General features: G+C 38.6%; 1 protein-coding gene across 8 annotated transcripts in view; it reads right to left on the bottom strand.

The window, feature by feature from the left end:
• The window catches only part of KIF3A (kinesin family member 3A), a 57196-nt gene extending 31145 nt beyond the window's left edge, over positions 1 to 26051 (bottom strand). For 6 of the 8 annotated variants that reach the window (XM_030927547.1, XM_030927550.1, XM_030927552.1 and 3 more), the window contains exons 1-9: positions 25827 to 26051; positions 22643 to 22916; positions 14084 to 14228; positions 13858 to 13942; positions 10237 to 10342; positions 6350 to 6489; positions 5752 to 5949; positions 5261 to 5435; positions 177 to 275 (exon numbers count right to left, since the gene is read on the bottom strand). In XM_030927547.1, the coding sequence (XP_030783407.1) occupies positions 177 to 275; positions 5261 to 5435; positions 5752 to 5949; positions 6350 to 6489; positions 10237 to 10342; positions 13858 to 13942; positions 14084 to 14228; positions 22643 to 22916; positions 25827 to 25832 (1228 nt within the window). In that variant the 5' untranslated portion in view covers positions 25833 to 26051. The remainder of the gene's footprint in view (positions 1 to 176; positions 276 to 5260; positions 5436 to 5751; positions 5950 to 6349; positions 6490 to 10236; positions 10343 to 13857; positions 13943 to 14083; positions 14229 to 22642; positions 22917 to 25826) is intronic. The other 2 variants (XM_010359985.2, XM_010359986.2) reach the window with 2 other exon arrangements.
• Positions 26052 to 27454: the final 1403 nt, after the last annotated feature.

The following is a 27454-nucleotide window of genomic DNA, read 5'->3' on the forward strand; positions in this document are numbered from 1 at the left end:
GAGAATAAATGCAAAGTTAACCAGGTAAATGGCATACACCTTCTAATTGTTATAATAACAACTAGATAATTGTTATCTAATATATTAAACAGATAACGGCAAAATAAAAGTCATGCACTCTACCATCTTGTGAAACCACCTAATTTCTACAAATTAGAATACTAATCAGAACTTACCCCTTCTTTTTTTCCTTTTCTCTCCATCTTCTCCAATCTCACCCTCTTCATCATCATCTTCCTCTGACCCACTGATATCAGAGCCTGATATTTCTTCTCCTTGGACAGAAATTTAATAGGATGTTTTTTATCCTGTACCAAGTCATTAGCTATTTAGGATATACCTATATCAACTTTCTTCCTTAGGTTTTTGTTACTGCAAACAACAAATTTAAATACTATTTAAATGCTCCTAGAGAGTATAACAGATATGCCAATCTCAGACATAGATAAGATGTACAAAAAGACTTTATTTTTAAAGTCTCTAAAGAGAAATTAAATTCTGACCCAATTAAAATTTCAAATCATTCTGGCTAGGCAAGGTGGCACACACCTGTAATCCCAGCACTTTAGGAAGCTGAGGCAGGCAGATCACTTGAGGCCAAGAGTTTGAGATCAGCCTGGTCAACATGGCAAAACCCCATCTCTACTAAAAATACAAAAATTAGCTGGCCGTGGTTGGCGCACCTGTAATCCCTGCTACTTGGGAGGCTGAGGCAGGAGAATCACTTGAACCTGGGAGGCAGAGGTTTCAGTGAGCCAAGATGGTGCCACTGCACTCCAGCCTCGACAACAGAGTGAGACTCTGCCTCAAAAAAATAAATAAATAAAAATATTCAAATCATTTAGTTATGTATAATTTTAAATATATACATAAATTATGTGATAGAGTTACTAATTCAGTCTTTTTTTTTTTTTTTTTTTTTTGAGACGGAGTCTTGCTCTGTCACCCAGGCTGGAGTGCAGTGGCCGGATCTCAGCTCACTGCAAGCTCCACCTCCCGGGTTCACGCCATTCTCCTGCCTCAGCCTCCCGAGTAGCTGGGACTACAGGCGCCCGCCACCTCGCCCGGCTAGTTTTTTGTATTTTTAGTAGAGACGGGGTTTCACCGTGTTAGCCAGGATAGTCTCGATCTCCTGACCTCGTGATCCGCCCGTCTCGGCCTCCCAAAGTGCTGGGATTACAGGCTTGAGCCACCGCGCCCGGCCTACTAATTCAGTCTTTAAAAATGTGATCACTTTTGAGGGGCAATTTCTTCTAAAACAGCTTCCTGTGTAAGATTTCAAGAAAGTCACTCAATCTGTATTTTTAAGAGACACAGAACTGTCACGTAACAGTGATCCCACTATTAGGACTGTATCACAAGATATTTTCAAAAAACGAAATGCTTATTTGCACAAAGATAGTGCTAACTACTCATTAACTTAAAGATAAAAAACAATAAAAAAGGAATGATTAAGCCAAGAAAACAGATCAGCACTGTATCATCTTCACATTAGCTATTTTTAAATGCCACTGTTTACATATGAAATGTCTAACAAAATAAAAGAGGAGAAAAAAGTAAAATATACCCTAATCACAACCAGGTAATAATTGTACCTGTAAGTACAAGATGGAAAGGAACACAGAGTATTGGAAGAAGGAATCACTGAAAAATATTTTGTTCTTTGGGCTTAGAAACAATGACATCTTGATAGTAATGAGCATAGCTAGTGCCCAAAACTGGGTTTCTAAATACCACTCTCCTATTAAAGGGACCAGAGAGAAGTTAATGATTTTAAGGTTGGGCAAGGAAGACACAAGATAAACCTTTTGTAGTGCCAAAAAGTAACCAAATGCTCAAAACAACTGAAGAGCACATGCTGAAAGAATACAGGAACTACTCTGAAGGATTTCCTAATAGCCAAAGCTGGGACAATTCAAGAAACAAAATAAACAATGATAATACTGGATTATAATCCATGATCTAAGTAAGATAAATACTTGAATAAATAAATAAATGGGAATGAAGGGGCTGTTCTTCCTCACAATAGAATCCTAAACACTAACCAAGAAGAAATGATGAGAACAGAAAATAACATCAAGCAAATGCCACAGGATTATTGTTGCAGGCAAGAACTATTGATGAATACTAAAAATAGTAGGAGAAAGTATGACAAGAAACAGGACCTTTGCAGTCTCAAAGTATCCCCAGTGAGATATTATTAATTACAAATGGAAAAAAAACAAAACAATAGATTTGCAGTTGAGAAACTTTGCAGGGTCATTATAAAAGAAAAGTAGACAAGCCCAAATTAATGAACATTCAACAAATATATGACCAGTACTCTTCAAAAATGTCAAGATCAAGAAAGACCGGGGAATTATAAGAGACTGAAGAACAAGTATGCTAGACATCGTCATTAAGAAGGCATGACAGGGCCGGGCGTGGTGGCTCATGCCTGTAGTCCCAGCACTTTCAGAGGCCGAGGCGGGCAGATCATGAGGTCTGAGGATAAAGAACATCCTGGCAAACATGGTGAAACCCTGTCTGTACTAAAAATACAAAAATTAGCTGGGCATGGTGGCACATGCCTGTACTCCCAGCTACTCAGGAGGCTGAGGCAGGAGAATCACTTGAACAGGGAGGCAGAGGTTGCAGTGAGCTGAGATTGCGCCACTGCATTCCAGCCTGGCGACAGACAAGACTCTGTCTCAAAAAAAAAAAAAAAAGAATGAAAGAAAGCATGTCAAATAAATGCAATGTGTGATCGTGGATTGTATCCTGGACCAGGAAAAAAAAGGCACTGGAAGGAAAACTGGCCAAATTTGAATAAAGTCCACAGATTAGTAAGACTGTATCAATGTAAATTTCCTGGTTTCAATAACTGTTGTATGCTTATATAAGATGTTAACATGAGGTGAAGCTGGGTAAAGGGTAGATAGGAACTCTCCATATCATGTTTGCAAGTTGTATTTAAGCCTAAAATAATTTTTAAGTTTAAAAATTATTCTTTTAATGCTATGCTTTTTTATTGTTGATATTATCAACTCCATTAACCAGATTATAAAAAGAAATGTCATAAGAGCAAAAATAAAGTGAAATGTATTAAAAACAGTATTATCATAGAATCCAGCAATTCCATTGCTGGGTACATACCCAAAAAATGGTAAAACAAGAATCTGAACAGGTATTTGTATACCCACGTTCATAGCAGCATTATTCACAAAAGCCAAAAGGTGGAAGGAACCAACTGTCCATTGGTGGGTGAATGGGTAACAAAATGTAGTATATACACAATGGAATATTATTCAGAATTAAAAAGAAGTCCTAACACATGCTACAACACAGATGACCCTTGAAGGCATTATACTAAATGAAATAAGCCAGTCACAAAAAGACAAATGCTGTGTGATTCCACTTTCTTTTTTTTTTTTTTTTTTTGAGATGGGAGTCTCACTCTGCCACTCAGGCTGGAATGCAGTGGCATGATCTCGGCTCACTGCCACCTCCACCTTCCAGGTTCAAGTGATCCTCCTGCTTCAGCCTCCCAAGTAGCTGAGATTACAGGCGAGAGCTACCACGCCCAGCTAATTTTTGTATTTTCAGTAGAGATGGGGTTTCTCTATGTTGGCCAGGCTGGTCTCAAACTCCTGACCTCAAGTGATCCACCCGCCTCGGCCTCTCAAAGTGCTGGGATTACAGGCGTGAGCCACTGCGCCCTGCCAATTCCACTTTCATAAGATACCCAGAGCAGTCAAATTCACAGACAAAGCTGAATGGTTTTTGGCCAGGATCTAGGGGAAGGGAGGAATGGATAGATACTGTTTAACGAGTACAAAGTTTCAATTTTGCAAGAAGAAAACTGGAGACGGATAACTGCAGAACGATGTGAACATAACACCACAGAAACGTAGACTTAAATGTGATTAAAATGGTAAACTTTATGTTGTGCAAGTTTTGCCACAATTTTTTAAAAAGGAAAAAATGCAGGCACTTGCTATAATATGGATGAACCTTCAATGTTCTGTTAAGTGAAATAAGCCAGTCACAAGAAGACACTCTGATTTTACTTATATGAGGTACCTAGAATAGTCAAATTTATAGAGACAGAAAGTAGAATAGTGGTTACCAGAGACTAGGGGGAGAAGAGAATAGGAAGTTACTACTTAATGGGCACAGCGTTTCTGTTTGGGATGATGAAAAAGTTCTAGAAATGAAGAGTGGTGACAGTTGCACAACAATGTGAATATACTTGATGCCATTAACTGTACACTTAACAATGGTTAAAATGATAAATTTTATGTCATGTATATTTTACCACAACAAAAAAATGTAAAACATAAATTCAGCAAAATAAAAGTATGCACTCACCATTAACATCGCTAAGAAATTAAAAATCTTTAAAACATACTGGCTATAAATACCACCTAGTGGTCACATTTAAAATACCAAATTTCATTATCTAACAGTTCTCTTACTGCTTTTCCTCAATAACTTTACTTGTTTACTAAATAAGTACCTTCTCTAAACGTTTGTGGTGCTGGCATCTCTGAATTTCACCTCTGATCTAGTCAGTCTCCTCACAGATTACAAAGGTGCTTTGAAACCAAAGCCCTCTGTTTACCTGGTTCGCGAAGGAGCTCTGTACCTATCAGAAAGGATCTGTTTCTTCCATTAAGGTGCAAGGAATCACTGAGCACTTAATGCCTGGGAAGCATCTCACTCTCATAAATAAGATCTTCAAATTTTCCAACTTTCTAGCATCATGATGTTAGAAAAAAATTTCCAAAATAGAATCTCATGTTCAAATTTAGGTATGAAAGGATATTGTAAAGGTGACCTCATGCAATGCATTTTTCCTTATAGCAAACTTGGTTTACTCACGACTGTCTAACATCTTTCTTTATCTCAAACAATAGTGAGCTCATATTGACTGCAATGCCAGAATTCTGGTCATTTTCACCTAAATACATACATGGCAGAATTTGCTCTTATCCAGAGACAAATAAACACTCATTCTTTAACAAGTGGTCATATGAAATCTATAAAACATCATGGGAATGTTTAAAAACCATATACACAAATATTATGTAATTTTACTTAAGCTTAATATGAAAATGCAAAAGTATATAAGTACCAAGTCACTTTCCAGAAATATTCATTTAACTACCAATGTTAGAGGCTCAAAAAAGGTTTAATAGAGGGCTTTTGTTACAACACTTAGTGGTTCAACAACATATTTTTAGCCAACATAAAGATTAATATTTTGAGAAAAAGTTACCTTCTTCAAGTTTCTTTTTCAGTTCTTCTATTTCTTTCTGGAACTGACGCAGCAAAGCATCTTTTGGATCTTCATTAATTCTAGCTTTATTTTTAATATTCTTAGCACGATTGGCATACCGTAATGTACTGATCGTTTCATCATAATTGTAATCTGCTGGCCCAATATTTGCACACTATTGAATTAGAAATATCAAACAAATCATTTTACACTTGACACAGTTAAAATTAACACTACCATTACAAATACGTCAAAAGCTGTTTAAAGCACATATGCATCCTTGGCCTTCTTGAAAATAAGAGTGACAACCACATGGGTTTCCAAACGACACTATTATGGGCTAATACACATGCGTATACCACAGAAAGGACAACCACAAGTCAAAAAAAGGAAAATGATCAAGTTTAAAAAATGTGATACATATCAATTATTGGCATAAATTAGAATCTTAAATTTGCCTGATGTTAACGATATCACCAATTGAGTCTTACCATCATGGTTTTTGAATTTCCTCCTAAGGAATCCTGAAGAAGACGAGTCAATTTAGAGTTACGATAAGGCACGTGAGTGCTTTTTCCATCAACCAAGGCAGAAATTACATTACCAAGGGTGGAAAGTGAAAGATTGATTTTTGTAGCTTCCTTTAGGCGCTGTCCAGTAGCTCCAGTTTTTGCCTGCCTTTCTGAACCCTAGCAAAAACAGAGATGAAAGTAAAGCTAAAATGTTTGAAAAAACAGAATATTCTTCCCAAGGTTTTATTAAAAAGTAATGCAACAGTAAAAACCCTGATATGATGCCTGAATTCACTTCAAAATAATATAGGAAGGGAAGAAGTGGGTGAGAGTACATGAAACAAGATTAGCCATGAACTAATTGTTGGAGTTGGGTGATCAGTGTATGGGGGATCACTATACTATTCTACCTACTTTCATTTACATTTAAAATGTTCCATAGTAAATAATAAACATACACAAGTAACAACTTAAAAATCATATGTAAATTATACCTTTTCACTTCAATTTTAATTCATTTATAAAATAAATGGATCACAAGAAAGAGTTATTCCTTAAGCAGCGTCTTGTTACTTACAGCAAGATCTACAAGATGGAGCTTCCCCATCCTGACATGCATGTTACCATCAATGCCTTTTTCACTGCATTCTATAGTAATTGTAAAGATGGCATGGGAACGGGAACTATGTTCATTCATATTAGTTGCACCAACAGAACCTTTAATAAATAAAGGAAATCCTTAAAAAGTGTGACAGAGAGTACCTTTAAAATAAATTAAACATCCCGAACAGTTTAAAATACTTAATTTTATCACAATCAAAAGCCAGAGAGCATCGCTAAACCCATAAAGGCATGAGTGTGTACTCAGCCATTACAGGAAATTTATCTTGTACTTTGTTGATAACAAACGAATTTGTAAGTTTCTCATATTAAAGATGTAACTTTAGCAAAAAATAATTTCAATCCCAAGTAATACTGCCTAAAAAATAACTAATTTACACCCAAAATAACCACATTAAGTAATTGGAAAAAGTATTGCTGATTTAGCTGTCTAAAGAGAATTACGCATGTTGGTGTACTGTAGGAAGTAAAAAATAATAATAATAAAGGGAATTTTAGCTGGGCGGGAATTTTAGCTGGGCGAGAATTTTAGCTACTTGGGAGGCTGAGGCACAAGAATCACTTGAATCCGAAAGGTGGAGGTTGCAGTAAGCTGAGATTGCACCACTGCACTCCAGCTTGGGTGATAGAGTAAGACTTTGTGTCAAAAAAAAAAAAAAAAAAAAGAATTATGTTCTGGGCATATAAACCACAGGAACACTTGCATGTATATGTTAGATAATACAACAATATTCAGTGCAGCATTAAAAAAAGGTAGATCTAAAGACATGGAAAAATGTCCATAACATATAAATTAAAAATAAAAGCAAGTTAGAAAGGAATACATAATCCTAATTCTGTAAAAAAAAAAAAAAAAAAAAAATCCATTCAAAATATGCAAAGTATTTGCATATGTGTAAATATATGAACATATTGTGTAAACAAAAACCATGTTTTTTTACAATAGACCTGTATTAGTTTTTTTCTTAAATTCCAAAGTACTTTAAAAGCATTGTTAATTTTACTCAGTGCCAAAATTATCTTCCTACTATACATTCATGCAGAACTTTTCTATGCAAGCTTTGATTTTAGAATTCAAACATTAAAGGGGTAGTCTTTAATGAAGAGACCAAAAGCTCCCACTACCTACCTGAGAATTAAATTAATTTCATTCTATGAATGAAATCTTGTGTTAACAATTTTTAATTAAATAACCAATAATTAACATATTTCTGGTATTTAAATTTTTTTAATAAAAGCATACAGAAAGCATAAAGTGAAAACTCCTGACATTCCTTTTCCCCAATTTTATTTCTCCTTCCCTAAAGGTAACCACTACTATGTCCTTTCATTTTGTATTTTATATACACACATGTAGACACAAACACACACACAGTGCCCAAATACATATATGGTTTAACAATTTTTCACATATAAATAAATAAATAAATAAATAAATTTTCACATATAAATAAATAAAAAGGCAGTACATACACACTGTTCTACAATTTGCTTTTTTCCCCCACTGACAAACGTACCTTGAAATTCTTCCAGGTCTGTACAGGCACATTTAACTGATTGGGGTTTTTTTGTTGTTTTGTTTGAGACAGGGTCTCATTCTGTCACCCAGGTTGGAGTGCAGTGGCGTGATCTCAGCTCACTACAACCTCCACCTCTCAGGTTCAAGTGATCCTCCAGCCTCAGCCTCCTGAGTAGCTGAGATTACAGGCGCGCACCACCACGCCCAGTTAATTTTTGTATTTTTAGTAGAGACAGGGTTTCACCAGGTTGGCCAGGCTGGTCTCAAACTCCTGGCCTCAAGTGATCCACGCACCTCGGCCATGCACAGTGCTAGGATTATAGGCATGAGCCACCGCGCCCAGCCTGTTTTTTTTCTTGTTTTTTTTGAGACAGAGTCTTCCTCTGTTGCCCAGGCTGGAGTTCAGTGGTGCTACCTTGGCTCACTGCAACCTCTGCCTCCCAGGTTCAAGTGATTCTCCTGCCTCAGCATCCCAAGTAGCTTGGATTATGGGCATAAGCCACCATGTCTGGCTGATTTTTTTGTATTTTTAGTAGAGACAGGGTTTCTGTATGTTGCCCAGGCTGGTCTCAAACTCCTGAGCTCAGGAAATCTGCCCACCTTGGCCTCCCAGAGTGCTGGGATTACAGGCATGAGCCACCTCACCCAGCCTAACTCATCGTTTTTAACAGCTTTATTACAGTCTATGGTATTTTTGTGCCATCATTTACATAATCAGTGTTTTGTTGACGGTTATTTAGATTGTTACATCTGAAAATATCTTCCAGAATATGTCTAAAATTAGAAACACAGAGTCAAAAGGAATGTATTTTAAAATGTCAACAGATACTGTTAACATTGCCCTTCAAACAGGCTGCACCAATTTATATTCTATCCTCAGTGCCCATTTTTTCAAAGTCTCACCAACCTACATATCCTTCATCCAATCTGATGGGTGAAACATCTCTCTCTCTCTCTCTCTCTCATTTTAGCATTTTCCTGATTACTTATGAAGTTAAACAGCCTTTCACATACTTACTGCTGTGTTTAGTTCTTCTACAAATAAAATACATATTTTTCGCTAATTTTTCTATTAAGATTTGTCTTTTTCTATTAATTGGTTCATAAGAATGTAATTGATTTTTGAAGTTTTTTTGTTTGATTTCCTTGGGTTTGACAGATCTATGGTCAAGTCATAGAAACTTATAAAAATTTTTCATTTCCTATTTCTCATCTTCTACCTCTAATCTTTTTTTTTTTTTTTGGTTGCTGTGTTGCCCAAGTTGGAGTGCAGTGGCACGATCTCAGCTCACTGCAACTTCTGCCTCCCTGGTTAAAACGATTCTCCTGCCACAGCCTCCCGAGTAACTGGGATTACAGGCACCCACCACCACTCCCAGCTAATTTTTGTATTTTTAGTAGAGATGTTTCACCATGTTGGCCAGGCTGGTCTTAAACAAGTGATCCACCCACGTCAGCCTCCCAAAGTGCTGGGATTACAGGCATAAGCCACCGTGCCCGGCCTTTTCACCTCTAATTTCTAATTGCTATTAGCTGCATCACCAGTACTAGGTTTGAGGCATCTGTATAACATTGCTGAAGCTTCTTACTCTTTAGACTAAAAACTTGACACAATTACTAAAAAGAACATAATATTTTAATTTAAATTTTGTTTTGCTTGTCAACAAAAGGGAAGCATTATAATGCCTACTTAATGCAGACTACTGGCCTAGGTTTTTTGGGTTTCTTCCAGGTAGGTTTCTTGAGGACAGAGGCTCCCTATTGCCCAGGCTGGTCTCAAACCCCTGACCTCAAATGATCCTCCCAGTTCAGCCTCCCGAGTTGCTGGAATCACAGGCATGAGCCACCGTGCGTGGCTATAGCTTAGGTGTGATCACACACTCTACCACTTAGTAGTTATAGTACTTAGACAAGTTACTTAAACTAAGTCTCACTTTCTTCATTCATAAAGAATTTAATATCTTCATAGTCTCCCGTGAGGACTAAGAGAGCATTCTTATAAAGCACTTAGCACAACACTCTCCACTAAGAGCTCAATAAACATTACCAGTTTTACTATTATAGCTACCAAGAGACAGCTGTATAAGAGTTGCATAGATTGGCACTACTAAAAAGAAACAAAATTTTGCTTGGCATGGAAAATGATTTGTGCTATCTTTCATTCATATATGCTCTCTACATGGAAAATAATCAAAGTGGAATGGTTTTCAAGAAACCTAAAAATTCCAGTCTCTACAGGGCAAAGTGCCATACCAAATTTGCTTCTAAACCAGCCTACTCAACACACAGATGCTTAATCACAATTACACGTATACTATACTTACGATTTTTGTGGCCTAGCGTCATAATTCTATCCATATCATCAGCATTATTTACCACATAAGCTGATAAATCTTTGATATAAACTCCCACATCAGGTCTTTCTTTAACCTAAAAAAAAAATTAAGACTTCATACTATATCAATAACTATCCCACAGTTATTTATTGAGGATCTCCTATGTGTTGGACACTCTACTAGACAGGGGGGATATAGCAATGAGTAAGATAGACACTGTTCCTACACGCATGGAGATGTCAGTCTATAGAAAAAACATACAAATGAATAAGTACACACAAAAATTATTTTATTTCAATTGTGATGACATGAAGAAAAATAAAGAAAAAGTACAGAACACTAAGCTAGTTAAGGAGATAGGATAAAATTCCCCAAGATGATGTTTAAGCTAAAATTTCTTTAAATAAAAAGGAGGTAGACAGTCAATTGAGGTAGGAGAAGAGAAAACGTGCAAGAACCCTGAAATAAGAAAAAAGTAGGCAGTTAACAACTAACCGAAAAAGACAATGTGGTTGGAGAGAGCAGGAAACAGGGAAAAACAGGTGAGGCATCTGGTTATATAGGAAGGCAGAGACAAGTTTAGAGTAGTTTTTGGTCTTTATGGTAAGAATAATTTGGAGAATTTCAAGCAACTGAGGGAAATACTCAGATCTACGGTATCAATGTTAAAATAGGATCTTTCTGTGAATTACCTTATAAGAATTTTTAACCAAATTTGAAAAAGATATTTAGGATGGATTTACCTAAAATACAAGTGGCGTTGTATAAACAAAATTCACTTTGAAGGTACAGAGTCACCTCTACAAACCAACAGAATGAAAAGTGAAACTGAGGCAGAAGTCTGTGGCTGCCAGTGGGAAAAACCATTCCACAGGTAGGAAAACCTCATAGACATCAAAGACAAACGAAAATGTGATAAACAATTCCAGGAGAAAAAGTTATAAGCGCACTCAACATTCCAGTTGTTGATTTTCAATGTTGTGTGTGTGTGTGTGTGTGTGTGCGCGCGCACCTTTTATAACAATTGATAAGATACATTTACAAATTAGGAAAAATCCTTTATCTGTCATGGGATATAAATTAAGCCCTAATTTTATTAGTAGTAAAAAAAAAAAAAAGTGTGATGATCTCTATAAACCAGTGGATTTCACACCTTGCTCTGAAAAGCCCTAGAGGGTCCACAGTGGCACTGAGGAGGCCACTGTAGGAGTTCAGGGGTCTTCAGTCCCAGAGAAGTTCTAAAGAGAAGGGCACTTTCATGAATTTTACACATTGAGCTTCCACATAAGGTCTGGTTTGATGAAAGTGTTTAAATGCTTTACACCTTTTAAAAGGTTTGAAAACTACTGGTCTATATCAATGCTTCTCAAAAAATCTGTGATAAGGGATGTATATATTTGTAATATGATAATTTTGTAAAATACAAAAATTATGCACTTGGATGCCATGGCAATGTCAAATTGCTATGAAAGTTTTTAAGCAACTACTCTCAGTTTTTGTATTCATTCTCACTGCAGACTGAAAACAGACATTCTTCAAAGTGACATCTGTCTGCAGACTAGTGGTCTTTTCCAATCACTATATGATACTAATTCAAAATTTGATTAATAAGTGTATTCAACTAATAACTGATTAAATATGAAAGATGAAGAAAGAAAATATAATTCCAAATCTGTGAAAGTTAAAAAACTGGATGGAAATGCTACCAAAGAATTTTTATCATAAAAAACATAGAAATTCAATATCTATGACAAACACAGTTTATAACAATGGATCACAATGGAAGCAGTTACCCTCTTGTCCTAGAATGTTTTAGAAATTTGCGTAAGAGTTTCTGGTTCACTTGAGGACACTGTAGTATTGACAGGCAGGGACCAGGGATACTAAATATCCTGAAATAAGTGGGACAGTCTCACCCAGTGAAGAACTGTCCCGCACAATTCTGAATGTCCTACCAGATATTCACATGGTAAAAAAAAAAAACTACTTATAATTATTTGAGTCTAGACCCAGATAATTATATCTGAGTCTGTCATACGTAACTTTATTTCACATATAAAGACAAAGTGCTTTTCCATATAGCAATAATATGAGAACACAGAAAAACTGAGGAAAGAATTGTACTTTATTTTGCTCCAAACTCTACCAAGAGCTAGTCACTATTTTAAAAGACCATGTCATTGACAATAACACCAATCAAGGGGTTTAGATCAACAATACAACATACCTGTCGACACTGCATTTGTAGCTGTTACAATTTTGATTCTATATGCCTCTATTTTATTATGTCATCAAGTGTGGTCACATCTAAGCATTTACATACCTAAATACTAGCATTTATTTTTAATTACTTGTAGTCTCCTTTATATTACGGTAGGTAGTATATCAATTTTTTTTAAAGTACGTGTATACGTAGATTTTATTAATGTCACTTATGAATTTTATTTCAGGACAGTCAAAAAAGCATTACAAAATGTACGTTATTTAGAAAGAAGCCCTGGGTCTAACAGAGTTGAGAATCATTGACAAGAATCTTCCTGAGAATAAATCTGATCTATAATTACTGGTACAAAAATGGCAATGTTCTTTCCAAATGATTTTTTCCTAGAATTTGCATAAGACAACAAATTTTTTAGGACATGAAAGCACAGAATTAATCACAACTAAAGTTGAAAACTAGCAACAAAGAATTTGTTTCTATATTTGCTATATAAATGGTATCAGAGAATAAGGCTTCATGAAGGTCCAACAAGCACAAACAATCCTTAACACTATAATACATTGCTCCAAAAACTCAGTTTATGCAGTCAACTCAAAAAGAAAAAAAAAGCTAATATTTATTATTTTATGTCAGGCATTGATTTAAACACTTTGATCTGTTAGCGTTGGTAATAATCCTATGAAGTAGATACCATTATTATTTCCATTTTTATGGCCAAACCAAGGCTCACAGATATTAAGTAACTTGCTTAAGATCAGAGCCAGAATTCAAGCTAAGACGGTAGACTGCTACAACCACCTTCTTAATCCTAGATGATACTGCCATTCACTTGCTATGTGACCTTGAGCAAGTCAAGAAACTCCTCTAAATTTCAGTTTCCACATCACTGAAATCGAACTGCTGGGAAGATTAAATGAAATTAATTATTTACTACTACCAACAACCATCAATTACTGCAATGAATGCCTATATCACATTACAAGAGCTCAGCAACGCTGGCTGCTGTTCTACACATGCTCTATACTATTCTACAACGGCAGCTACTGCTGTTCTACATGTTACTGTACATATGTTATTCTCCTCTATTTTACTGGTGATGCAATCCAACTAAAATTCCAGTATTAACCTTTTCCTTGCTGTATGTCTCACATCTTAAAGTACTGAAGTATGCAGCAATATCAAATTTATCAATCATTTACCACCTGACTCAGCAATCCTGCTTCAGTAATTTATCCCCAGATATGTCTGCAGATGTATGACATTATATATGTACTAGGTTATTTAAAATATAAAAAGCAACTTCTGTTTAAAAAAAGAAGGGGGACCTTAATTTAGTAAACATTCTATTGCTTTGGAAAAAGTACTCCACCAATTTCAATTATCCTTACCTCTAACCTTTGTGTCTGATCCTTGCCCAAAAGGTCACGAACTTCTTCATTATATATTTCCAAATAAGACACTCGAACCAAAAATCTATAAATAAAACATCATTTTTAAAAAGTCAAGGAGAGTGGAATAAGAGCCATTTTAAAACATGTTTATAAAATTTATACCTATGTGCCTTTTCTGTGTTTGTACTTTTCAATACTAGAAAATAAAAGAATTCCCTTTTACCTTGTATCACCCTCTGCTTTTGCAATATGACCAAATATGTGAGCAAATGAATTGGGAATTATTCCTCTAAGTTCAGGAACAGCTCGAACACCTTCCATGGTAAAAGTTTTGCCTGTTCCAGTTTGTCCATATGCAAAAATAGTCCCTGAAAATGATGAAGAGAACCAGTTACTTCTTAAAGTCTAATGCTACAGAACAATATCTCTTAAAATTAATTCCTTTGACACTGTGACATAATTTCTTCCCTGGATTCAAAATTTATTCTCGCACAAGTTTCACCTTTATTATCAACAATTACACTGTGTATTCTGTACCCCATGCACAAAGCACTGTTACAGCACCAGAGTCAATGAGAAATATTCCTAATAATTAATAAAAAGCACCCCAAGCCCTAAATGCAAAAATCTTCCAATATATCTAATTATGAGACATTTCTTATCATGTATATATAAAGTACTTATTGTGGACATTAAACTGGAGAAGGTAGTATAAGCACAGGAAAAGAATACAGGCTCTAGAGCGGAAAGACCTGTCTCAAATCACATCTGCAACTTTTTAGCCACTGACCTTGGACAAGTTATCTACCCAGAGACTGTCTCCTCAACGGTAAAATGGGGATAAGAAAACTCGCCACTGATAGTAAATCAACGGTAAAATGAGGATAAGAAAACTCGCCATTGATAGTAAGAACCAAATGAGACAATTTCCTTCAAGTAACCAACACAATATCTCACAGAAAGTACCAGTAAAATGATAGCTTTTTTTCTTAGTCCTAAAATAAATGTGTTTTTAAACAATTGTTTTAAAGGAACAACTGTAAGAAACAGAGTTAACAAAAAGATGACAATACAATTTATTACAGGTAATTACAGATAAAATCTCAACTTTCTAAATACCTAAATTCATTCATTCAACAAATATGTACCACACCTGAGTTTGGCATTGTGCTAGGCACTAGAGACAGAGTGACCAAGACAAACACAATCCTTAATCTTATGATGTGTATAATCTTGGGTTTATCATGATAATGAGTATTCAGAATGAGAAACACGGAGTTCAAGATGGGAGTCAGGGACATCAACTGGGCAGAGGAATTGTAGTGGGAAAAAGGAGAGGGGGTCAGGGAGGACTTTCCAGAAGAGGTAAGGTTTAGATCTGAAATACAAGAAAGAATCAGATAGGAATAGTGTGGACAGTAAGAGGCAAGAAAAAGAACGGAAATTTTGAGGACTGAAATGAGACCAGAATGGAAGAAACAGAGATGGAAAGGGAAGGTGGATGCAGGCAGAGCTACAGAAACTGACAATGCCATAATCATACAGTGTAATAAGGACCATATTAAACTTTTTAGACCTTATCCTAAAAGCAACAGGAAGCCATAGAATGATTTTTCAATCAGAGGAGTGACATCATGATCACTATGGCTATATTGTGGATGAAAAATTGGAGAAAAGCAAGGGTAGATATGGGGAAACAGAGAGCTGGAGTAGTTGGCCAGGACACAGTATAGTAAGAGAAGATAGCCTTGGATGTGATGGCATATATGAAAATGGTTCCTCAACTATTACTACTCTATTCAGTTAACCTCAACTTTTCTCAGACTTTTTTTTGTGAAAATAACCATAACACTTTTCAGACTTTTCTGTGAAAATAAATGAATCATACCAGAAGCCATTTTTTACACACGGGAACAAAAAAGTCTCAATTTTTTCAAACTGACTAAATATTTCAAACTCTGCTATTAGGAATATAACACTACACTCAAAGAAGTGGAAAATATCATGAACTCATAGACTGCATTTCAGAATAGACACATTAAATTATTAAATAAAAAATAAGCTTTATAAGGACAACATAAGCTGTCACTTACTGATAATTTGCTATGTCCTAGGTCATGTACTTTACTTTTTTTTTTCTTTTTTTTTTTAAGAGATGAGGTCTTGCCCTGTCACTCAGACTAGAGTGCAGTGGCACAATCACAGCTCACTGCAACCTCAAACTCCTGGGCTCAAGAGAATCCTCCTGCCTCAGCCTCCTGAGTAGCTGGGTTACAGCTGTACCTCCCAGTTATGTTTGCATTCTTATTTAACTTTCATCCCAATCCTAAGAGATAGGCACTATTTATTATTATTAATATTATTTAAAAATAATAAACAATGGCCAGGTGGGGTGGCTCATGCCTATAATCCCAAAACTTTGGGAGGCCAAGGAGGGCGGATCACTTGAGGTCAGGAGTTTGAGACCAGCCTGGCCAACATGGTGAATCCCCACCTCTACTAAAAATACAAAAATTAGCCAGGTGTGGTGGCGCACGCCTGCAGTCCCAGCTACTTGGGAAGGTGAAACACAAGAACTGCTTGAACCTGGGAGGCGAAGGCTGCAGTGAGCCAAGATTGCACCATTGCACTCCAGCCAGCACCACTGCACTCTAGCCAGGGCGACAGAGTGAGACTCTATCTCAAAAAATACAATAAATAAATAAATAAAAACAATAAAGTATATTCTGGGCTGGGTGCCGTGGCTCATGCTACAGTCCCAGCACTTTGAGAGGCTGAGGTGGGAGAATCACCCGAGCCCAGGAGTTCAAGACTAGCCTAGGCAACCCAGTGAGACCCCATCTCTACAAAAAATTTTAAAAATTAGCCAGGCGTGCATAAAAACGAACGAAATAATGGCACTGGCAGCAACCCGGATGGGACTACAAACTATTATTCTAAGTGAAGTAACTCAGGAATGGAAAACCAAACATCGTATATTCTCACTTACAAGTGGGAGCTAAGCTAGGAGGATGTAAAGGCGTAAGAATGATACAATGGACTTTAGGAACTCAGGGGAAAGAGTGGGAGGGGGGTGAGAGATAAAAGACTACACACTGGGTACAGTGTACACTGCTTGGGTGATGGGTGCACCAAATCTCAGAAATAACCACTAAAGAGCTTATTCATGTAACTACACACCCCCTGTTCCCCAAAAACTTAATTGAAATTAAAACTAAATTAAAAAAAAAAATTAGCCAGGCACGGTGGGATGCGCCTGTAGTCTCAGCTACTGGGAAGGCTGAAGCGAAAGAATCACTTGAATCCAGGAGGTTGAGGCTGCAATGAGTCATGACAGTGCCACTGCACTCCAGCCTGGGTGACAGGGTGAGACCTTGTCTTGAAAAAAAACAAAAACAAACAAAAAACAACAACAAAAAGAAAAACTATATTCTGGGTCATAAAACAAGTCTTAATAAATTTAAAAAGATTCAAGGCACATAAAGTTGCTCTCTAACTAAACCAAGATTAAGTTAGAAATCAATAACCGAAATCTCTAGAGAATCTAAAAATATTTGGAAACTAACACATTTCTAAATAATCCAGGATCAAAGAAGAAATCAGGAGGTAAAATAGTATTTTGAACTACATGAAAATGAAAACACAGTATGTCAAAATCTGTGGGATGACACTAAAACAGCACTCAGTGGCAATCTATAGCATTAAACTCCCATATTAGGAAAAAAGGTCTCAAAACAATGGCCTCAGCTTCCACTTTAAGTAGAAAGAAAAGAGGAAAGTAAGCCCAAAGTAAGTAAGAGAAAAAAAAAATAAAGATCAGAGCAGAAATAGATGAAATAGGAAACATAAAAACAAAAAGAAAATTAATAAAACCAAAAGCTGGTTCTCTGAGAAGACTGGTAAGATTGATAAACCTCTAGTCAGACTAATCAGGAAAGAAAAGACATAAGTTACCAATATCAAGAATGAGAAAAGTTATACCAGTATGTTCAACATACTACAAGAATAATAAGGGAATAGTATAAAGAACTTTTTGCCAATGAATTTGACAACTTAGATGAAACAGACTAATTCTATGAAAGACAAGCTATCAAACCTCACTTAAGAAAAAATTGACCAGGCACGGTGGCTCCCGCCTGTAATCCCAGCACTCTGGGAGGCCAAGGCAGGCGGATCACCTGAGGTCAGTAGTTTGAGACCAGCCTGACCAACATGGTGAAGCCTGTCCCTACTAAAAATACAAAAATTAGCCAGGCATGGTGGCGTGTGCCTGTAATCCCAGCTACCCAGGTGGCTGAGACAGGAGGAGAATCTCTGGAACCTGGGGAAGCAGAGGCTGCAGTGAGCCGAGACTGTGCCACTGCACTCCAGCCTGGGCAACAGAGCAAGACTCTGTCTCAAAAAAAAAAAAGAAAAAATAGATAACCTGGCCGGGCATGGTAGCTCATGCCTGTAATCCCAGTGCCTTGCGAGGCTGAGATGGGAGGACTGGTTGAGTCCAGGAGTTCAAGACCAGCTTAGGAAACATAGTTTCTTATCTCTACCAAAAAAAAACAAAAATTAAAATTAGCTGGGCATGGTGTGGTGGCACACACATATAGTCCCACCTACTCAGGGAGCTGAAGTGGGAGGATTGCTTGAGCCGGGAGGTAGAGGCTACAGGGAGCCATGATCACACCACTGCACTCCAGCCTGGGCGATAGAGACCCTGTTTCAAGAAAAATAATAATAATAATAGAAAAAATTAGCCAGGCATGGCAGCACACACCTGTAGTCTCAGTTATTGGGGAGGCTGAGGTGGGAGGATTGCTTAAGCCCAGGAAGTCGAGGTTGCAGTGAGCTGTGATTGTGCCACTGTACTCCAGCCTGGGTAACAGAGTGAGACCCTGACTAAAAAAGGAAAAGAAAAAATACATAATCTGAATAGTCTTATGTCTATTAAACAATTGAATCAATAGTCGAAAACCTTCCCACAAAGAAAATTTCAAGCCCAGATGGCTTCACTGATGAATTCTACCAAACATTTAAGAAATAATACCACTTCTAAACAAATTATTCTAGAAAACTGAAAAGGGGATACTTTCTAACTCATTCTATGAAACTAGCATTATCACAATACCCAAACCAGAAAAAGGCATTAGAAGAAAACTACATACTTGCATCCCTTATGAACATGGATGCCAAAATTTGTTTAATTTAGCAAATAAATCTAACAATATATGAACAGAACAATGCATCATAACCAAGTAGCAAAGCTAGTTTCACATTCAAAAATCAATCAATCTCATTTACCATATTAACAAACCTTTAAAAAAAAGATTATTTCAATAGGTGCAGAAAAAAATGATATTCGACAAAATATACAATATACAATCCAAAAACTCTCAGCAAACTAAGAACAGAAGGGAACTTCCTCAAACTTACAAAGGGTATCTGTTAAAATCTACAGACATCATCATACTGGTGAAAGAATGAATGCACTTTCCCTAAGATCAGGAACAAGACCAAAGTGTCCACCCTCACCATTTCTAGTCAACATTTACTGGAGGTTCTAGTCTCCAGGTGCTATCAGGAAACAAAAATAAATTTAAGGAGATTGGAAAGGACAAGGTAAAAACTGTCTTTACTTGCAAACGACATTTTTTTTTTTTTGAGACAGAGTCTTGCTCTGTCGCCCAGGCTGGAATGCAGTGGTGCGATCTCGGCTCACTGCAAGCCCCGCCTCCTGGGTTCACGCCATTCTCCTGCCTCAGCCTCCCAAGTAGCTGGTACTACAGGCGCCCGCCACCACAGCCGGCTAACTTTTTGTATTTTGTTTAGTAGAGATGGGGTTTTACCGTGTTAGCCAGGATGGTCTCAATCTCCTGACCTCGTGATCCTCCTGCCTCGGCCTCCCAAAGTGCTGGGATTACAGGCGTGAGCCACCGCGCCCAGCCCTTTTTTGTTTGTTTGTTTTGAGAGAGTCTCGCCCTGTCACCCAGGCTGGAGTGCAGTGACACGATCTCGGTTCACTGCAACCTCCGCCTCCAGGGTTCAAGTGATTCTCCTGTCCCAGCCTCCCAAGTAGCTGGGATTACAGGTGCGTGCCACCATGCCTGGCTAATTTTTTTAATTTTTAGTAGAGACAGGGTTTCACCATGTTGGTCAGGCTGGTTTTGAACTCCTGACCTCGTGATCCGCCTGACTTGGCCTCCAGTGTGCTGGGATTACAGGTGTGAGCCACTGTGCCTGTCCAACATATTCTTACATGGAGAAAATCCTACAAAATTTACAAAATATCCAAAACATAAAAAAACTACTAGAATTAATAAGCAAGTTTAGCAAAGTTGCAGGATACCAGGTCAATATACAAAAATCAACTGTGGGTACTAAGAAGGCAGTCATCAAAAAGACAATAACAAGTGCTGGCACAGATGTGAAGAAATCAGAAACCTCACACGTTGCTGATGGGAAGAGAAAATGGTGTAGCTACTGTAGAAAAGTTTGGCAGCTCCTCAAAACGTTAAAGAGTTACCATGTGACCCAGTAATTCCACTCTTAGGTATATACCCAAGAGAAACTAAACATACTTTCACACAAAAATCTGTAAAAGAATGTTCAAAGTAACATTATCTGTAATAGCTGAAAAGTAGAAACAACAAATGTTCAACTAATAAATGGATAAACAAAATATGATATATCTATACAATATTATTCAGACATAAAAAGTAATGAATTGCTGGCCGTGTGCAGTGGCTCACGCCTGTAATCTCAGCACTTTGGGAGGCCGAGGCGGGTGGATCACAAAGTCAGGAGTTCGAGACCAGCCTGGCCAATATGGTGAAACCCGCCATCTCTACTAAAAATACAAAAATTAGCTGGGCATGGTGGCGGGCAGGCACCTGTAGCCCCAGCTACTCGGGAGGCTGAGGCAGGAGAATCACTTGAACCCAGGAGGCAGAGGTTGCAGTGAGCCAAGATCGCACCACTGCAATCCAGCTTGGGTGACAGAGCAAGACTCCATCTCAAAAAAAAAAAAAAAAAAAAAAGGCCGGGCGCGGTGGCTCACGCCTATAATCCCAGCACTTTGGGAGGCCAAGGTGGGCAGATCACGAGGTCAGGAGATCGAGACCATTCTGGCTAACACTGTGAAACCCCATCTCTACTAAAAACACAAAAAATTAGCCGGGCGTGTTGGCGGGCACCTGTAGTCCCAGCTACTTGGGAGGCTGATGCAGGAGAATGGCGTGAGCCCAGGAGGTGGAGATTGTGCCACTGTACTCCAGCCTGGGCGACAGAGTGAGACTTCGTCTCAAAAAAAAAAAAAAAAAGGAAGGAATTGCTGATATATGTTTATATGTTACAATACGGATGAAGCTTGAAAACACTGTAAGTGAAATAAGTTATTCACAAAAGGCCACATAGCATATAACTCCACTTACAGAAAATGTCTAGAACAGGCAAACTCATAGAATAGATATAGACAGTAAATTAGTAGTTGCTGGGTTGGGGGAAGGGAGGTGGTAATGGATTGGGAGTGACTGCTAATGGATGCAGGGTTTCTTTTTGGAGTGATAGAAATGTTCTGGAAACAGACAGTGGTGACAGCTGCACAACACTGTAAATGAACTAAAAACCTATGAACTGTAAAATGTAAAATGGTTAAAATCATAAATTTGATATTTGAATTTATCGCAAAAGCTATCTAAAGAAATCAATTTCATGTCTATATATTAGTAACGTACAATCCAAAATTGAAATTATGAAAGCAATCCTATTCACAATAACATCAAAAAAATACTTAGGAATAAATTAATCAAAACAAGTACAAGACTTGTACACTAAAAGCTACAAAATACAGATGAGAGAAATTAAGACATAAATAAATGGAGAGAAGCTGGACATGGTAGCTGACATGTGAAATCACAGTGCTTTGAAAGGCCTCAGTAGGAGATTGCTTGAGCCTAGGAGTTCGAGACCTGACTGAGCAACACAGCAAGACCCAGTTTTTACAAAAACAAAAAAATTAGCCAAGTGTGGTGGTGCACAGCTGTAGTTCTCGTTACTCAGGAGGCAGAAGGGAGAGGATAGCTTCAGCCCAGGAGTTCAAGGCTGCAGTAAGCTATGACCGCACCACTGTACTCCAGCCTGGGCAACAGAGCAAGACCCTGTCCATAATTAATTAATGTTTCAACGTTTTAAATGGAGAGAAGTATCATGTTCATGGACTGATATTTTATCGCAAAAGCTATCTAAAGAAATCAATTTCATCTCTACATATTAGTAACGTACAATCCAAAATTGAAATTATGAAAGCAATCCTATTCACAATAACATCAAAAAAATACTTAGGAACAAATTAATCAAAACAAGTACAAGACTTGTACACTAAAAGCTACAAAATACAGATGAGAGAAATTAAGATATAAATAAATGGAGAGAAGTTGTCAGAATGACAATTCAACACAATCCCTATGAAAATCCTAGTAGGATAAACTTCAACAACATTATTTGATGTGAAAGAAAACAGATAAACAAGGTGACATATTATATGACATTTCAAGAAAAGGCAAAATTATAGTGACAGAAAGCAGATCAATAGTTGCTTGGGGATGGGTCTGCAAATGGACATAAAGGAACTTTTGGGGATGACAATGGTGTTCTAAAGCTGGATTGTGATGATGGTTTCATAACTGTATACATTTACTACACTCATCAAACTGCACAGTTGCAATAGGTGAATTTATGGCACGTTAATTATGTCTCAATAAGGGTGTTTTTAAAAAAGTAAATATTCACTTACCATTGTAGCCTTCAAGTACAGAATCAATAATAGGTCTTGCAGTTAAGTTATAAACATCAAGTTGTTTACTCTCTGGTCCAAAAACAGTATCAAAAGTAAATGTCTTTGGAGGTTCATTGGAAGAATCAGTCTTATGTACAGTGATAGTTCCCCTCATCTCATCCACGCTGACAGCCTGTTTGTAGCACATTGATTTCTCTCTCTCATTGAGGGGCCGGCACCTAACAACAACCTTCACATTATCGCAGCTTTCTGGCTTCTCTGATTTATTGATCTGTTGGAGATAATATTTACAAATAATGAAAAGAACATTTATTTTTACCCTCAACAGATTAAATGTATAAATTTTAAAAGGCTACTTTGCCACCTCAGTGCCCCGCACACATTAAACACTTTGTATTTGTTAAATGCAATTAAAGATCTTACATATAGGTGAAAAGTTTATTAAAAGATATAAAAAGGAACAAAGTTTCTTTTAAAACATAAAAGGGAGAGAAAATCTAGTTTACATTTGTGGCAAAGGCTGTACAAGGAGAAACTGAACCAGTATATTCTATATTGTCTTTCTGCCCAAAAGTCTCTGACCCAGCGTTTCCTGCCTGTAGAAAAACACATGTGACTATGGTTAACAACTTTAACTCAAGAATATAGTAGGACCTCTGTTTCCCCCTGAGACTTTAGTTTTATTCCCTATCATGCATCTGTAAAATGGTTTTTATTATGTAATATATCCATACATGCCTTCTCTACAGAAGACAACAATAAGATAAAAACAGAAATCAAAGTCTAATGGCAAAGAAAAATGCCTTATATTACCCAACCTTATGAGCATTTGTGCATGTAAAGTTTCCATTTCTGAATGTTTTTTTTCTTATTTTTGAGACAGAGTCTCACTCTGTCACCCAGGCTGGAGTGCAGTGGCATGATCTCGGCTCCCTGCAATCTCTGCCTCCCAGGCTCAAGTGATTCTGCTGCCTCAGCCTCCCCAGCAGCTGGGATTACAGGCGTCCATCACCACGCCCAGCTAATTTTTGTATTTTTAGTAGAGATGAGGTTTCATTCTGTTGGCCAGGCTGGTCTCAAACTCCTGACCTCAAGTGATCCACCCACCTTGGCCTCCCAAAGTGCTGAGATTACAAGCGTGAGCCACCGCACTCAGCTATTTCTGAAATTTTATGATTAAGAAAATATAATGAAACACAATTCTATTATTGAAGTGAAAAGGACAGTTTAGTTGAACAGATACTTGTTAAAGTCCTACTGTTTCAGATTCTCTTCTAAGCATTAAAGAGAAACAAATACAAGCCATTGTCATTGACTTGGACATTGTCACTGACAAGTAACAGATTATATCAGTACAATACACTTCTATCTATCTCTACCTTCATCACACTAGTCTAAATCACCATCATCTTGGCCGCAGATTACTGCCTCCTAACTATATTCCTGAATCTAATTAGATTGCCCTACTGCCTATTCTCCAAATAGCAGTTAGTGTCAACACAAATCTAATCATGTCACTCTCCTACTTAAAAATTCTTCAGTGGTTTCCCATAGATCTCAGGACAAAAACCAGAATCCTTAAGGTGGTCTGTAAGGTCTGGCTTCCACCCATGTCTGCTTCTCTGGGCTTATTTCACAAGATATTCTGCCTGGCTTATCCATGCCACAGCCACATTGAGCTTCTTGGCCTTTTATTGTCACCAGGCTCCTCACCACCGGCCTACCATGTGCTGTTTCTTCTACCTAGAACCATCTTCAGTGGCCTCTTCATTTAGCTAACATCTACTTATCCTTCAGAACTCAACAGCCACTTCACCTGGGAAAACTTCCTGACTAGGTCAAATACTCTTATAGGCTCAGAGAGCACCCTGCTCTCCCCTTCCTGGACACAAATTTTACTTTTGCTTGTTCCTTATTTGATTAATGTCTTTCTGTCTACACCGGAGGTTGCAAACATGTAGTCAAGAGGCTCAATTCAGCCCACACATTTCTTTTGTTCGGTTCATAGTATTTAAAGACCTTCTGAATTAGTTGCTAAAATTAAGAAATTTCACAAAAATAATTTCTAAAGCCTCTTCTTGGGAGGAAAAAAAAATGACCTGTTATCATCTGCAGACCATCATTCTTACATGGCAATACTTTCCAATTCACCAGAATCTACTTCTCTCTATTGTAGGACATCCACCCACTTCATTCATTAAGGTTTTGTGTCTTATTTCTGTAAATATGTATGATTTTCACCTCTGCCCAAGAAGGCAAGCCTCTCTCTTTCCAAGTTCAAGAACCTGACTGGTTTTGCTCAATGTTGTATTTTCAGGGCCTAGCACGTGGTTGGTGCCCAATATTTATTGAATTAAAAACTTGAAAGCAGTGAACAGGTACAAATATAGAGCGTTTAACCTTAAATGTCAAGCACTGTCCTTCCAGTCTCCTGTGCATTATTTCACGCGGATAACAACCCCATGAGGTAAAGTTTACTTGGGAACTAAGCACCCAGATAGATTAAATAATTATGCCAGGCTTCACAACCACTAAATAAGCGGCCATGGCTCAATTTTCCTCCATGACCCCTAACAAGGGGTCTTACAAGGCCCCATTATTAAGTTCACGATAACAATCTGTGAAATCCTGGAAGATAAACGTAACACCGCCACACACACAAAGACACCTACAGGTTTCATTCTGCATCATAAGCTAAAGCGCCACAAGAGAAATGACAGCTCCAGGCTAGGAGAGTCGGAGTCTGGGGCTCGGAATAGGGGCAGGCAGCCTTCGCTCCGCTGCCTCCCTGAGCTTGCTCCGAGGCGCAAAGGCCTCACGACGTGTGGAGCATCCAGAGACCCTCCGTGGCCACCCCTAAGCGCCCCGCTCAGCAGGCAGGGCTGCGAGCCAGAGAGCATCCTCCAGCACAGCGCCTTTTTGATAAGCGGCGCAGGCCCCACGGGATGCAGCAGCGACCAGGGCGGCAGGGCCTGCTCCCAGGTCCCTCTCGAGGCCGGCCGGACGTCCGCGGCCCCGGGGCTGACTAGCCAGGCTCTCCAACCACCTCCACCGCACTGCCGAGGCTGCCCCGCCCCACCCAGGCCGCCAGCCTGCTCCGCGCCTCCATGGCAACGGCCGCGCCCCCGGGCCAGGCCGCGAGGATGAGAAGAAACCCCAGAAGCGAAGCGATTCTCCTCACCGGCATCTTGGCTCCCTCCCGTGCCCGGCGGACGTCCCCGCCCGGGGTGCAGCGCAACGACACCGGGTGCGCAGAAAGGCCGGCCAGAGACTATCGAAGCACCTCGTTAGCGCTCTCGAGACTGCGGCTTCCCGGGCGAGAGCGCCCAGTGCGCAGCCGCATTCCGAGCTCGCCCCGCCCCAAGCCCAGTCTCAGACTCTCACGGCCCTTGAATTACGCCTGCGCGTCGGCTTTCCGAGTCCATCTCCTAAGACTCCAGACAGAGGCCGCGCGTGCGCATGCTGCCATTCTGCTGCGCTAGAAATGCGGCCCGCATTGACGCTGAGATAACCTGGCAGCCCCGGAATGGGAGGAGTAGCAGCTCTTAGGCCCGTCTGCTGGCCCTTGCAATACCCAAATGTTAAAATCAGTAATAGCAATTGTACATTTTCTCTCATCCGAAGAGTTAAAGACCTCACCTACGTGACCTCGCTTGATTGCTAACTTCCTCATGACCTGTCTTACCATTAGAAAGTGAGCTCTTAAGGAGGTTGTTTAGTATTTTCACATGTATCTCCAGAGCCTACACAGAGCCTGGCACAGAGTGGGATTTTTATACGTGTTGGTCAAAGAACCAATGATCCGTCCATCCTCTTTCCAGTCCACTTGAATGTGTAATGGGCATTTCAAGTTAGTCATGTCCAGAATTGAAATATTGATCTCCCGTCAATTGCCCCACTACCCCACTCCACCCCCATTAAAAAATTAAAAAGGGCTCCCTCTCATCCTTCTCAGACTTTCTTCGTCACAATATGTGGGAGCTTAATTCCGACAACTGCTCAGGTCAAAACTGCAAGCTCTTTCATGTGTATGAATATTCTATCTTTAAATACAGCCTGTTGTATCTGTCTTCGTAGTGGAACCTTTTGGCCACTTCTCCCACCACCATCGTCTCTCACATGCATTACTACAATCGCTCACAACTGGTTTCCTTGATTGTGTCCTTGTCCCCTTTCTGGACAAGAGCCAGAGTGCTGGTGCTAAAACATGAATCAGTTCTTCTCTTTTCTCTGCTCAAAACCCTCCATTGATTTGCCATCTTACAAAGCTAAAGCCACAAGCCCTACAATCCTCCCTCTTGCTTCTTCTGCACCAGCCCCACCTGGCCTCCTTGCATCATCCAACATTCCCGTCGTGCTTCCATCTTAGCATGCAAGGGCTGTGAGCTTGCAGTAGGAACTGATGAAAATAATGGTAAAGCATTTTACATAGTGCCAGTGTACTGTTCTACATGCTTTCTTTTTTTAATTCATTTAATCCACACAATAACCTTTTGAAATAGATACTATTTATTATTATTTTACAGATAAAGTAATTGCGGCACAGGACTATTAAATAACTTTTCCAAGGTCATACATACAAACAATGACAGAGTCCAGGTCCAAACCCAGGCAGCCTAGAAAGCTCTTTCCCTAAATAACCACCTGACCCACTCACCTCCTCCAGAAAGTCTTTGTTCACATAATCCCAGTGAACCCGAATATGATTTCCTTATTTAAAATTCCAACCTTCAGCCCCAACTCTTCTTTTTTTCCCTCCCTACTTTATATTTCTCCATAGTACCTATCACCATTCAATATTTTATATAT

This window comes from Rhinopithecus roxellana, chromosome 3, assembly GCF_007565055.1.
Source record: "Rhinopithecus roxellana isolate Shanxi Qingling chromosome 3, ASM756505v1, whole genome shotgun sequence".
NCBI classification, from domain to species: domain Eukaryota; kingdom Metazoa; phylum Chordata; class Mammalia; order Primates; family Cercopithecidae; genus Rhinopithecus; species Rhinopithecus roxellana.